The following is a 15,445-nucleotide window of genomic DNA, read 5'->3' as shown; positions in this document are numbered from 1 at the left end:
CAAACTTAGTGGACAGCGTATGCTCATAGATTCATAGAGTTCCTACAGGAGGCCATTCAGCCCATTAAGCCTATGCTGACAATAATCCTACCCATGCACTATCCCTATAACCCCAACTGTTCACCCTGTTAATCCCCCTGACACTAAGGGGCATTTTAGCATAGCCAATTAACCTAACCTGCACATCTTTGGTCTGTGGGAGCAAATCCACACAGATATGGGGAGAACATGCAAAGTCCCCATAGACAATGACCCGAGGCCAAAATTGAACCTGGTTCCCTGGCTGTGAGACAGCAGTGCTTGCCACTGTACTACCCGAGTCCTTAGTTCTATATCAATCGATTTAATACAGTTGTTACTATGGCCCAGTCGTACCAATCATATTCAGATTGCAAACCATATTTTCTATTTAACAAAACCAATGTGAATGGCCGGGTGATTATCCAACATTCTCTGCGGGTGAGAATATGCCCTATCCACATTATAGCACCGCCTTGCGCAAGCGCGGTACCTGGCTCTGACCGGAGCATGCGCATTCCGGGCTGTGACTGGAGCTGCGAGGAGCCGCGAAGAAACAATGGAGTGAGGTTCAGTAATGGAGCCGCTGGGTGACCGGGGAGGGATAGAAGCAGCGGAATGGGCTGGGAGGGTTACTAAATATCCCGTAGAGGCTTCACTCCAGATAATATGTTCCCGGTACCGTTTCAATCGCGCACCGAATAGAGTCGGAGCTGAGCGGCTCCAGGCCCGGGTTACCGGCCGCCATCTTTATGGGAACAATGTACAACAGGGCGCATGCGCTGAGGGCCTGGACCAGTTACCAACTCTCCCGGATTGGACTGGAGTCTCCAGGGATTCTTTTAATTCATTCAGGAAATGTGGGAGTCGCTGGCTGAGCCAGTATTTATTGCCCATCCCTAATTGTCCTTCAGCTGAGTAGCTTGCTAGACCATCTCACAGGGCATTTTAAGAGTCAACCGCATCTCTGTGGTTTGGAGTCATATTTAGGCCAGACCAGTTAAGGATGGGAGATTTGTTTCCCAATGCACTCAGGGGATGTGGCTGCCACTGGCTGGGCCAGCACTTATTGTCCATCTTTATTTGCCCTTGAACTGAGTGCACTTCAGAGAGCATTTTAAGAGTCAACCAATCACACTGTTGTGGATCTGGAATCACACATAGACCTGACCAGATAAGGTAGCAGATTTCCCTGGCTCAAGGACATTAGTGAACCAGTTGGCTTTTTACAACAATCGTCAATGATTTCATGGTTATCATTGGACTTTCAATTCCAGATTTTTATTGAATTCAAATTTCACCATCTACTGTAGTGGGATTCAAACCTCAGTCTCTAAAACATTCAGGACATTTTGTTATCATTTTCCTTTGAAAATTTCCCTTCATCAGATATAAAAATGGATAAAAGTTGTTTGTCTGACTGTCAATCTTTTTTGCTTTCCAGTTGGCCCAGGAAGGCAGCAGGGAAGGATGTGTTGACTGATTAGTGGTTGGAGGATGGGCACAATAGCAAAGACATGATAAAACCTCCAGAAAACATTTAATCACATTTGGCAACTTGGAGGAGAGAATGTTATGAATTTCTATCCTGGACTGACTGTGATGGTTTCTATAAATTTACAGGGTGCTGGAAGTGGAGAATTGACATATGGGAAACTCAAATCAAACATCACATTGTGATCTGATGGCATCACTCAATACATCAGAACCTAAATATCGGCAGCCTCTGAATGTGGAAGGTAACAGTTTTGTTGATTGTGTCTGAGAGAGAAGATTTCGGGTCTCAGTGTGACTGGAAAGGCCCCGAGATTGACAAACCCTGGTTAGACCGCATCTGGAGAACTGTGCTCAGTTCCGGGCAACAGGACATAATTGCCCTGGAGACAGTGTAGAGCAGATGTATCTGAGTGATATCTGAACTCCCAGGGTTAAATTAGAAAGTGAGATATCAAGAAAGTGTCATTCTGGTGCAGAGGCCATTCAGCCCATTGGATCCATGCAAGCTGTCTACAGCAATCCAGTCAGTCCCAATACCCTGCTCTATCCTCATATCTCTGCAGCTTTATTTCCCTCTAGTGTCTATCCAATTTTGTTTTGAAATTATTCATCGTGTCCATTTCCACCCAACTCGTAGGCAGCAAGTTTCAGGTCATTGCCACTTGCTGTGTAATAGCATGCTTCCTCACATCTCCTGTACTTTTTACATACAGATTAGGAGCAGGAGTAGGCCACTTGAATCTGCTGCACTCTGTGGCTGATCTAATTTTCACCTTAACTTCACATTCCTGCCTATTCCCAATAACCTTCCACCCATTTGCTTATCAAGAATCTATCCAGTTCTGCCTTAAAGATATTCAAGGACTCTGCCTCAACCACCAGCAGTTTTCACCGTCACTTTTTCCAAGAGCCGGACCCACAACTTACCAGATTTGTTCAGCTCAATTTCACAATCTGCCTTTGTGTTTTAATGGTTTTCTCTCACTCCCTTTTTTTGTGTTTTAAATTAATTTCACAGGGGAATTGCAGTCCAGAAGCTCAAATAAAAGATAACATCAATATTGGACAGAGTTGCTCAATCTATTCTGAACTGAATATTGTCAGATTTTAAACATGGAAGGAAAAAGCATCGTTCACAGTGGAGAGAAGCCATACACATGTTACGTGTGTGCACAAGGCTTCAACCAATCACCTGGCCTGTCAAACCACAAGTGCAGTCAAACTAAGGAGAAACCATGGAAATGTGGGGACTGTGGGAAAGGATTCATTTCCCCGTCCAAGCTGGAAATGCATCGGCGCAGCCACACTGGGGAGAGGCCTTTCACCTGTTCTGTGTGTGGGAAGGGATTCATTCAGTTATCCGACCTTTCCAAACACCAGCGAGTTCACTCCAGCGAGAAACCATTCACCTGTTCCGAGTGTGGGAAAAGATTCAGTATTTCAGCCAAACTGCTGAGTCACCAGCGAGTTCACACTGACAAAAGACCTTTCAAATGTCCAGACTGCACAAGGTGTTTTAAAAGTTCTGGGGTGCTGATGTCCCATCAACGTACTCACGCTGATGAGAAACCGTTCATGTGCTCTCAATGTGGGACTGGGTTCAGACGATCATCTCAACTCACTGTACATCAGCGAGTTCACACAGGAGAAAGACCATTCAGGTGCTCTCACTGTGGGACTGGGTTCAGGCGATCATCTGTACTCACTGTACATCAGCGCATTCACACTGGGGAGAGGCCGTTCACCTGCTCCAACTGTGGAAGGGGATTCACCCAGTCATCTGACCTGCTGAAACACCAGCGAATTCACTCTGGGGAAAGGCTGTTTACCTGCTCTGAGTGTGGGAAGGGATTCACTCAGTCAACTGGCTTACTGAAACACCAGAGAGTTCACTCTGCGGTGAGGCCATTCACCTGCTCTGAGTGTGGGAAAGGATTTACTACATCAACCATTCTGCTGACACACCAGCGAGTTCACAATGACGAGAGACCTTTTAAATGCCCAGACTGTGGGAAGTGCTATAAAAGTTCTGGGGAACTGATGTTCCATCAACGTGCTCACACTGACGAGAGACCGTTCAGGTGCCTTCACTGTGGGACTGGATTCAGGCAATCTTCTCAACTCACTGTACACCAGAGAATTCACACCGGGGAGAGACCGTTCACCTGCTCTGAATGTGGGAAGAGATTCATGACTTCATCGCACCTGCTCAGACACCAGAGACTTCACAAGTAACTATATTGATTGAATTTTGCTGTCAGTCACATTCAGGACTGAACCATGTTCATTAGGGTCTGTTTACACTGGTGGTAAACCTCAGCCATTTACAGGGCCTAATATTCTCACTAAAAGTCAAATAAATCAGTTTTGTGTTGAATATATGCATGGTGTTGAACTTTTCGATATCTCTCATGCAATTCAGATCCTTTTTAAGAGGTCTTCCTCTCCCCTGTCTCCTCCATCCTCACCTCCAACAAGTTAGACTGTTAGAACATATGTAACAATCCCTACAGTGCAGAAGGAGGCCATTTGGCCCATGGAGTCTGCACCAACTCTCCAAAAGAGCTTCTTACTCAAGTCCACACCCACCCCTGCCCAATACCCATAATCCTACAAGTGTGGCGTGGCTAATCCCCCTAAGATACACATTTTGGACACTAAGAGATAATTTAATAATCCACTTAACCCAAGCATCTTTGGACTACGGGAGGAAACGAGAGGATCCGGGGAAACCCATGCAGACAGGTGGAATATGACGATTTCATGGAGTTCCTTTGTCACTAAGATTGAGACAATCTGATCAGCTGTCTCTGCTAATTCCCTCCTTTCCACAAGGCCAAACTCTCTCTAAATTTTATCCTTTCCTGAGGCCTGAACCCACATCTTTCTCTAGTTTCTCTTCTATAGGGCCTCTTAGGGCTCATTTTTGCCCATGAGCCCCACCTCCTACTCCATCGCCCCTATTCCCACTAAACTACTGATCTCCTACTTCCCTGTGTCCGCGGACATTGTCAACGATTCTCTCAAGCACTGCCCCTCTTTCAAATTTGCCTTCAGCATCCCCTTGTCAAAAAAACAATGCCTTGACCCACCTCCTTATAATTTACTCCCCATCTCCAGCCTCCCTTTCCTCTCCAAACTGCAGCGCTTAAACTAACACAAGACATACTAACACAAGGGCAGCATGGTGACACGTGGTAAGCACTGCTGCCTCACAGCACCAGGCTTGGGTCACTGTCTGTGTGGAGTTTGCACATTCTCCCTGTGCCTGCGTGGGTTTCCTCCGGATGCTCTGGTTTCCTCCCACACTCCAAAGACGTGCTGGTTAGGTTGATTGGCCATGCTAAATTGACCCTAATTTCAGGGGAATTGGCAGGGTAATAGATGTGGGGTTATGGGGATAGGGTGGGATTGTTGTCAGTGCAGGCTCAGTGAGCTGAATAATCTCCTGTATTGTAGGGATTTTATGAAGAAAACAACGGGCACCAGTTCGTGAAGGTTTCTTCAAACCAACACAGACAGAGAGAGATAGGGATAGACAACACCCCATAACAACCCACACAATGTGACACTCTCACAGTCACATAGACAAATATAGTGCACCCATTTACTGATGGTTGAAGCCATAATTTGATTTCCACATCAGAGACTGATGAAAAACAATACTGAATTCAAGGAAATTGTAGAACACATAAACACTTAAACATCCTGATACCAACAGAATATCCTAACACAGGAAGATCTGCTCTCATAAACCACAGAATCACATGGGAACACGCAATGTGATTTTCACAATCCCATTATAAACAATGTAAAATCTTATTTAAGAACACAGTTAACATATAATAAGAAAATTGGCATAACTTTTATCAATTACAAAAAAACCCATGATATTGTATAAACCTTAACAGCCAAGTATACTGTTCCAAGTAACAAACAAATATCTGTTAATACTTAACATTTGGGAAACAAGAATCTGGTCCTAACACAGATAATATAAACCTTACTGGAACCACACACAGACACAGCAAGATCCCAAACTTTATCTGTATGATCAGCTCCAAACAGCAAGATCCAAACCTACACCCTGAATCTGAACCCTAACTAACACCTCACTTGAACCAACATTCACCCTAATATCTCACCTTAACTAATATTTCACCCTAACTCGGGATGTGGTTCCAAACAGTACATTGGATTTAAGAACATAAGAAATAGGAGCAGGAGTAGGCCATCTAGCCTGCCCCGCCAATCAATAAGATCATGACTGATCTGAAGTGGATCAGTTCCACTTTCCCGCTTTCTCCCCATAACCCTTAATTCCCCTGTCTTATCAGAAACCTATCTACCTGTGACTTAAATATATTCAGCGAGGTAGCCTCCACCGCTTCAACGGGCAGAGAATTCCAGAGATTCACCACCCTTTGAGTGAAGAAGTTCCTCCTCAACTCCAATCTAAACTGCCACCCCCCCCCACCTTATTTTGAGGCTGTGCCCTCTAGTTCTGCTATCCTTTCTAAGCGGGAAGAATCTCTCTACCTCTACCCTATCTATCCCCTTCATTATCTTATATGTCTCTATAAGATCCCCCCTCAGTCTTCTAAACTCCAACGAGTACAGACCCAGTTTATTCAGTCTGTCTTCATAAGCTAACCCCCTCATCTCCGGTATCAGCCCAGTGAACCATCTCTGCATTCCCTCCAAGGCCAATATATCCTTCCGCAAGTGCGGCAACCAAAACTGCACACAGTACTCCAGCTGTGGCCTCACCAGTGCCCTGTACAGTTGCAGCAAGACCTCCCTGCTTTTATATTCTATCCCCCTCGCTATAAAGGCCAGCATTCCATTCACCTTCTTGATCACCTGCTGCACCTGCAGACTGGGTTTTTGCGATTCGTGCACAAGGACCCCCAGGTCCCTCTGCATCATAGCATGCTGCAGCTTTTTGCCTTTTAAATAATAATCCCTCCTACTATTATTTCTACCAAAGTGGATAACCTCACACTTGCTAACATTATACTCCATCTGCCAGGTCCTCGCCCACTCGCTCAGCCTATCCAGATCTCTCTGCAGACTTTCCACACCCTCCACGCATTTGCTTTTCCATTCATCTTTGTGTCATCAGCAAATTTCGTCACCCTACACTCCAGATCATCTATGTAAATTTCGCCCCCTCCTCCAGATCATCTATGTAAATGGTAAACAGTTGAGGCCCCAGCACCAATCCCTGCGGCACTCCACCAACTGCCAACCAGAATAACACCCATTGATTCTAACTCTCTGCTTCCTATTAGACAGCCAATCCTCTATCCATGCTAACGCCTTACCCCCAACTCCGTGCACCCTAACCTTCTGCAGCAACCTTTAGTGAGGCACCTTATCAAAAGCCTTTTGGAAATCTAAAAACACCACATCCACCAGTTCCCCTTTGTCTACCGCATTAGTCACATCCTCATAGAAATCCAATAAATTTGTTAAACACGACTTCCCCTTCACGAATCCGTGCTGCGTCTGCTTGATCAAACCGTTCTTTTCTAGGTGTCCTGCTATTTCTTCTTTGATGATGGGTTCTAGCATTTTTCCAACTACAGACGTTAAGCTAACCGGCCTATAATTCCCTGCCTTTTGTCTGCTACCTTTTTTAAACAGCAACGTAACATTAGCCGTTTTCCAATCTTCCGGCACTTCCCCAGAGTCCAGCGAATTTTGATAAATAATTACTAAGGCATCTGCTATTACTTCTGCCATTTCTTTCAGAACCCTGGGATGCATTCCATCTCGTCCCGGGGACTTGTCTACCTTCAGTCCCGTTAGTCTACCAAGCACTACCTCTCTAGTAACAGTAATTATATTAAGGACCTCATCTCCTATCATCCCTCTATCTTTAATCTTCAATCAATGACCCTCAGCCTCAACTGATCCTGTGGAAGAGAAATCCAAAAACTAATGACGATAAGAAGCAAGATATGAATGACTGAAATATATAACGCAGCGGCAGTACAATATTAATCTGTCTGAACCTCAATCTTCATTCAGAGAGACAGGAACAGCAGCTTTGCTGGGCAGACAATGCATGAAGGTCCATGCTGCCATTGACGCACGCCGGGAATGTGATTGGCTGGAGGACCAGTGCCTGTCTGGTTGCCATTGGCCAATCTGCCGCATGTAGACAATAAGGGGGCGGAACCCGAGTCCACGTGGGGGTGGGCGGGGCTCTAACCGCCAGCCGCGCTCTCCCACTTTAACAACTTTCAAGATGAACATAGTTCAGTGCTGGATCTGATTAACAGCAGAATCTAATCATTGCTTTCACTTGTGAACTTGCTGGTGTGTCACCAGGCAGGACGACTGAATGAATCCCTTCCCACTCTCAGAGCAGTCTAACAAACGCTTCCAGTGTGAACTTGCCGATGTCTCTGCAGGCTGCATAACTGACCAAATCCCTTCCCACACACACAGCAGGTGAATGGCCTCTCCCCAGTGTGAATGCGCTGGTGTCTCAGAAGGGTGGATGAATCTCTGAATCCCTTCCCACACTCGGAGCAGATGGATGGCCTCTCCCCAGTGTGGACTTGCTGGTGCATCACTAGGTTGCATGATTGAATGAATCCCTTCCCACACTCAGAGCAGGTAAATGGCCTTTCCCCATTGTGAACTCGCTGGTGTGTCTGCAAATGAGACAACTGAATGAATCCCTTCCCACATTCAGAGCAGATGAATGGTCTCTCTCCAGTGTGAATCCGCTGGTGCGTCAGCAGGTTGGACGACTGAGGGAATCTCTTCCCACACTCGGAGCAGATGAATGGCCTCTCTCCAGTGTGAACTCGCTCGTGTGTCAGGAGGGCGGATGAATCACTGAATCCCTTCCCACATTCTGAGCAGGTAAATGGCCTCTCCCCAGTGTGAGCCCGCTGGTGCATCAGAAGGTTGGATGACTGAGTGAATCCTTTTCCACATTCAGAGCAGGTGAATGGCCTCTCCCCAGTGTGAACACGCTTGTGTGTGAGCAGGTGAGATGAATTACTGAATCCCTTCCCACGCTGAGAACAGATAAACGGTTTCTCTCCAGTGTGAATTTGTTGGTGTTTCAGCAGGGTGGATGACTGAGTGAATCCCTTCCCACATTCAATGCAGGTGAATGGCCTTTCACCTGTGTGAACACGATGATGAGTTTCCAATGCAGATGGGGTGTAGAATCTCTTCCCACAGTCCCCACATTCCCACGGTTTCTCCATGGCGCCGGAATCCTTATGTCCCTCCATGTTGGTTGATCAGTTGAAGCCTCATCCACACGTGGAACTTGAGTACGGTTTCTCCCCACTGTGAATGGTGTGATTTTTTTGACCAACTGTGTGAAGCTCTTTCCACAGTCAGTTCACTGGAACACTCTCACTCGTGTGTGTGTGTGTGTCTCGGTGCTTTTCCAGCTACACTGATGTTGAAATCATTTCTCACAGATGGAACAGGCAAACATTTCTCCTTCCACAATTGAAGCACAATGATATTCAGATCCCAATGAATTGAGTGACTGTCAGATCTTGATGTGACATTTGGTTTGAATTTTTCAAATGCAAATCCTCTTCAAGTGTCCTGTGAAAAGAGTTTACAAAAGTTAACACAGTCAGGACGGGATAGAAATTCAGTACAGACAATTGTAATTTCAATGGAATATTCCTGCCTCTTCTCCAAAAGCTGTAAGTGTCCGTCCCACACACCCTCCCTCCATTCTCACTCTGCTGTACCTAATATACTCCCTCCTAATTCTCCTGATTGACAGATGCATGTTCAGTGCTTTTTGTCCAGGACACAACGGCTTGAAAACCACCACATAGGCTGCTGGCAAGATGTATGTATATATTTAATATACACTATATCACCTGATTAAGGATACAGAAATCATGCAAGGACAAGCTTTATTTCTGAGTGAATGTGCATGAGCAGGAACCTGTTATTTATGAGAATGGTGGAATTGGACATAATCGATGATTCCAAAATGAAATTGGACAGGCACTTGAAGAAATAACCTTGCAGGGGAGAGAGATATAGAAGGGGGATGGGACTGACTGGATTGCTCCAAAGATTGTCAGCATGGACTCAAGTTGCTGAATTGACTTTTTCTGTGCTGTAACTACAACAAGAAACATACAACATAACTCAAGTATTATATTGCAAGACTAAATAATACATGAGGTTTATTACAGATCAATAAATAATGTATCTGAAAAATACCATATTATTGTCTGTCCTATATTAATTTATGTACTTAAATGTCAGCATCTGCTGGGGAAACCACTCCTCTAATTGTGAACATTAGGAAAGAGGCCATCGTTTCAGGGGGCCAAATAAATGTGTCAAGCTGAGGGAGCAAAGGATGTCAATCTCTTTTAGCGAGAGAGAGAGAGAGAAAGGGCTGCATGGTGACACAGTGGTCAGCACTACCTCCGCACAGGACCTGGGTTCGATTCCAGGCTTGGGTCACTGTGTGGAGTTTGCACATTCTCCCTGTGTCAGGGTGTGTTTCGTCCGGGTGCTCCGGTTTCCTCCCACAGTCTGAAAGACGTGCTGATCAGGTGCATTGACTTAACCAGGCGCCAGAGTGTGGCAACTAGGGAATTTCACTGTAATCTCATTGCAGTGTTAATGTAAGCTTTATTTGTGACAAATAAATAAACTTTAAAAGAGAGAAATAGAGAGAGACTTGGGCCAGCCTTTCCAGAGTCTGCACCCTCCCTGGATTCACTTCCTTTCCCTTCAGTTGCTGCAAGTCCCCAATTCCCCCCAGAATGAGGAAAGAAATATAAATGGATAGAATAAGGAAGTGTTTTACTCACTGATGTTTGACAGGGGAGGAGATTGTCATATGTGTGAAGCTCAATCTTCATTCAGAGGGAGAGGAGCAGCAGCTTCACTGGGCAGTAATGAGCAGCTTCACAAACTCCTCATTCACACAATGGGGGGGGGGCGGTCCGTGCAACCATTGGCACAAAGCGCACGCCCTGATTGGCTGGAGGATTCGAGGTCCTCCAGACGTTCCCATTGGTCAATCTCTGCCGTGAAGACAATACGGGGGCGGAACCTCAGCCCACGTGGGAATGGGAGACACTTTGACCTCCGGACGCGCGGAGCTGTTGCCCAATCCGCAGTGTTGTGTTTGTACTCCAATGGGAGACGGACTGTTGGGAACGCCCCTCTGCAGCTTTGTGACATCTGCACTGGAGCCCTCCCTGAATCAGCCAATAGGAATCAGTTTGCTCCCAGGTGACGTCCTGGGGTTCCAGTGCGCAGGCCCGGTCGCGCGGACCCAGGATCCCCGCCTCCGCCCGTTCTTCCCCTTCCCCGACACCTCATGGTGTCCAGGCAACAGGCTGGCGGCTCCGGCCAATCGGGAGCCCTGGCGGACCGGAAGGACTCTGGTCCTCCAGCCAATCAGAGGGTGGACTTTGTAACAATGGAGGTTGAGCTTCACACAGACTGAACCTTCTTCCTGTGTCCCAGATCAGTGAGTAAAACAGTTTGTTTGTGTTGAACAGAAAGAGAAGAGGAAGAGGTCGGGTCTGAGAGGTTTTCAGGAGGGAAAGGGAAGAGTGAAGCTGTGACTGGGAGATGGAGAGGGAGGGAGGCTGAGCAGCTGGAAAAAGCAGAACAAAACCACTGATTGGGAGAATCTGAGACCCAGAGAATGTGACTCCTGGGGCTGCCTGTAGAAATGGGCTGCAGGGAAACACTTTGGGATCAACATATTTATTTAGGCGAAGATTTTCAGGCCTGTTTACTGGACTGCAAGCAGTGAGCATGGAGATTTCTATCAGAACTTTCAGGAGAATTTGGAGGATGTATGTTAGGTACAACAGAATGAGAATAGTGGCAGAATATTTAGAATCCGAACAGTGCAGAAGGAGGCCATTTGCGCCACTGAGTCTGTATCGAACACAATCCCACCCAGGCCTTATTCCATAACCCCATACATTCACCCCACTAATCCCCCGAACCCAGGGTCAATTTAGAATGGCCAATTCTAATTCAATGGCTAATCTGCTCATCGTTGGACTGCAGGAGGAAAGTGAAGCACCCTGAGAAAACCCATGCAGATACAGAGAGAAAGGGCAAATCCACACAGACAGTGACCCGAGGCTGAACTTGGTGTCCCTGGCCCTGTGAGGCAGCAGTGCTAACAATTGTGCCATGCTGTGGAACAGAGATTTACAACTTTTCAGGAATAAAAGAAGAAAAAATAGTTTCGTTGATTGAGAATTGTCTGTTCTGAATTTCTTTTCTACATGGATGGTATTGACTTTTGTAAACTTCTTTCACAGGGTATTAGAAGGGGAGGATTTGCTGACAGAAACATCAAAACAAACATCACATTCCGATCTGACAGTCACTCCAATAATCACAACATGAATATCACTGGCTTTTCAATCTAGAAGAATTGTTTGTTTTTTCTGTCAGTGGGAAAAGATTGAACATCAGTGAGACTGGAAAATCTCTGAGAAGTGTAAACCCGAATGAGAGTGTTCAGGCTACACAGTCTGAAAAGCATTGCACCATTTACATTGAGAGGGAGTGCACATCTGTTCTTGGTGAGGACAAGGCTTCATCTGATTGTCAAACCTGGAGGAACAGAAGGCCTTCTGCATCAGGGAGAAACAGTGGAAATGTGAGGACTGTGGAAAAGGATTCAAAGCACCATGTGAGCTGGAGATCCATCGACGCAGTCACACTGGGGAGAAGCCATTCACTTGCCTTGATTGTGGGAAGGGATTCTCTCAGTTATCCAATCTGGTGACACATCAGAAAATTCACACTGGGGAGAGGCCATTTACCTGCTCTGAATGTGGGAAGGGTTTCACTGATTCATCCTGTCTTCTGACACATGGACGCATTCACACAGGGGAAAGGCCTTTCACCTGCATTGAGTGTGGGAAGGGGTTCGGAGATTTGTCCAGCCTCCGGAGACATAAGCGAGTTCACACTGGGGAGAGGTCATTTCCTTGCTGTGTGTGTGGGAAGGGATTCACTCTTTCATCCAACCTGCGGAGACACCAACGAATACACGCCAGGGAGAAACTGTTCAGCTGCTCAGAGTGTGGGAAGGGATTTAGTAATTCCTCTGCTCTGCAGAAGCACCAGAGAGTTCACACTGGGGAGAGGCCATACACCTGCTCTGACTGTGGGAAGGGATTCACTCGGTCATCTCACCTGCTGATACATCAGCGAGTCCACACTGGAGACAGGCCATTCACCTGCACTGTGTGTGGGAAAGGATTCAGTGCATCATCTACCCTGCAGAACCACCAGGCAGTTCACACTGGGGAGAGGTCATTCACCTGCTCCGTGTGTGGGAAGGGATTCACTCAGTTATCAACCTTGCTGCGACACCAGGCAGTTCACACTGGAGAGAGGCCATTCCCCTGCTCTGTGTGTGGGAAGAGATTTACTAGGTCCACTAGTCTGCTGACACACCAGCGAATTCACTCTGGGGAAAGACCGTTCAGTTGCACTGAGTGTGGGAAGGGATTCACTGATTCCTCCAGCCTCTGGAAACACCAGCGAGTTCACACTGGGGAGAGGCCATTCACCTGCTGTGTGTGTGGGAAAGGATTCACTGAGTCATCCAGTTTGCGTGCACACCGTCGAGTTCACACTGGGGAGAAGCCTTTCCCCTGTTCTGAATGTGGGAAGGGATTTGCTGATCCTTCCAGCCTGTGGAAACACAAGCAAGTTCACATGGAGAAGAGTGTGGGAAATGATTCACTGAGTCATCCAACCTGCTGATATCGGCATCTCACCGATTAGAGACCTTTGAAATACTCTGACTGTGGGTGTTAATTGTATAGTTTGGGGTTAAATATATACAAGCAGAGGACATTGATTAGATGTTTCCATGAGCACATATAGACACTTACTGACAGAGCATGGAATAGTATTAAGAGTTATATACCTGTAATGTTTCACTCTATGAATAAATCTATACCAAATAAAGATTGGAACCAGTTTCCTCCTTCACTATAAAGCTGTCAGGATTATAACGTGGTAACAGAGAATGCTTAAAAATATCTGATGTTTCCAATCTGAATGTTTGAGAAGGAATAATGAGAGCTTTGATAAAAATCAGAAGGGAAAGATGTAAATTATCTCAAAGCTACACAGACAATTTGTTCATGCTATTTACCAAAGATTAAAAGTCCTGCTTCAAGATACAGGAGCAGATGATGAAGAGTATACGAGACTCATACAAGAGACGAGTGCAAAGTGTACAATGTATAAAAATTATTGGAAGATGCCGTCACATCCCAACAGTAAACCTTCACTTGGCACTTGGGGCTGGACCTGTGGCACCAACTCGGTTTCTGGATGATGAGTTTTGAGACTTGTGTGAAAACATAAACATTCTGGTCAGGAACACAGCAGCTGAAAGTCCTTTCAGTGATGGACTCTGTGAAAGGAATCACGTGGTGATTGATGAAATGCTGCAGAAAATCTCAGCTGATCAGCCAAACTGCAAGTTGATAACTGCATGGACGATTCAAGTAAAGAATTCACTTCAGATGGTTGGAGAGTATAATCCCTGTCAACTGGTCAATGGGAGAAATTCCAAATGACCCTCTGTGCTGAATGATAGCCTTCCTGATTTACAAGGGATGACAATTAGTGCAATTTTTATTCATTTATTACCTGATTGTTTCAGTAGTGCTTGAGTTAAAAAAAAAACTGCAGATTGTAGAAGAGGAGTGTCTTGTACTATAATACTTTTGTAGCCAAACAGGCCAACTGAAATGGCGTTTTGTAAAGCACTCTGGGATAACTGGGCAAGAAACTAAACCGACAGGCTGCAGTTTAAAGACAGACAAACAGGCTGCAACCCTGATGAGTGAATACACAGGATATGGGCCATCTCCAGGATGAAAGAGACTTTCTGGTCACACTGGGTGTGTGCCAGACGTAAAGGCACCGTGAATCCTTATTTAGGAGGAAGGTATGTGACCTATGTGCCTACAACACATACAGGCATGGCCGCCAGGGACACACCCAGAGATCAGTGTGGTAGCACCTGATTGGACTCTTATCGATCAGGGTGATCAAGTCCTGATCGATTGATTGGCAATGGCCAAAAAAAAGGCGTGAAACCAAACGGGGTATAAAGGATGCTGCACAACCAGGAATCTCTCTCTCTGACCCCACGAACAAGCTACAACGACGGAGAGCCACCACACCTGAGAAGGGAGGAAAGAAAGAAGATCAGAGCCAGGGTACCACACCAGGCTAAAGGACCAGACTACGCAGATAACTACCAAGACCAGCACACAGATAAAGGCCAGTATCTGTTTGGGTATTTGTCAGTCACACACAGTTAAGTCAAGGTCTTGTATTGTACTTGAATTCTAGTATTTTCTGTAAGATAACTTATTGTTGGTCGGGTGGGTGATTATTGATTGTGTGGGTTTAAATAAATATTGTTTGTACTAATAAGACGTCTGCTCAAAGTTATTTGTCCATCATATAAGGGTTAAAACAGGCTGATTTTTACAACACTTTGTACAAAACAAAGAGCTTGTTTTTCTTTTTCAAATTATTTTGAAATATTGTGTGTGTTGTTCCAATGAGGGTTGAGAACATTAACGTTTAATGAGAAAACCAAACACCCATTACAAGATTCCAGATTTTTAAACAAAATCAAACTTCACTGTATATAAAATATTAAAAACCAGAATTATATTTTGTAAAGATTTATGCTGTAAACTCAGTTCTGACTCAAACATGAATTCTATTTTCGCTCTCTACAGATGCTGCCAGACCTGCTGAGATTTTGCAGCATTTTTCCTTTCTTGTACTTTTTAAACCCTTACTCCTCGACAAAAATGGCCTTATACTTAATATCTTGAATCTACTTTCAGTTTTGTTCCTGGAACTCTCAAAATATATGTCAAAG

The 15,445-nt window shown here is 45.5% G+C and overlaps 2 protein-coding genes across 2 annotated transcripts in view; one reads left to right on the top strand and one right to left on the bottom strand.

The window, feature by feature from the left end:
• The window catches only part of LOC145335563 (uncharacterized), a 45,682-nt gene extending 36,930 nt beyond the window's left edge, over positions 1-8,752 (bottom strand). Inside the window, exon 1 of the mRNA XM_080181370.1 lies at positions 7,952-8,752. Within this exon, the coding sequence (XP_080037496.1) occupies positions 7,952-8,750 (799 nt within the window). The 5' untranslated portion in view covers positions 8,751-8,752. The remainder of the gene's footprint in view (positions 1-7,951) is intronic.
• LOC145335587 (uncharacterized) lies at positions 552-14,254 on the top strand. Its single transcript, XM_080181394.1, has 4 exons — positions 552-582; positions 1,642-1,757; positions 2,534-3,746; positions 12,231-14,254. Exons 3-4 carry the CDS (start codon positions 2,629-2,631, stop codon positions 13,288-13,290), a joined length of 2,178 nt encoding a protein of 725 aa, XP_080037520.1. The 5' UTR covers positions 552-582; positions 1,642-1,757; positions 2,534-2,628; the 3' UTR covers positions 13,291-14,254.
• The last annotated feature ends 1,191 nt before the right edge of the window (positions 14,255-15,445 follow it).

Source organism: Carcharhinus amblyrhynchos, unplaced genomic scaffold, assembly GCF_965287045.1.
Source record: "Carcharhinus amblyrhynchos unplaced genomic scaffold, sCarAmb.v2.hapA scaffold_39, whole genome shotgun sequence".
NCBI lineage: Eukaryota > Metazoa > Chordata > Chondrichthyes > Carcharhiniformes > Carcharhinidae > Carcharhinus > Carcharhinus amblyrhynchos.
This window is presented reverse-complemented; position numbering and strand designations above follow the sequence as displayed.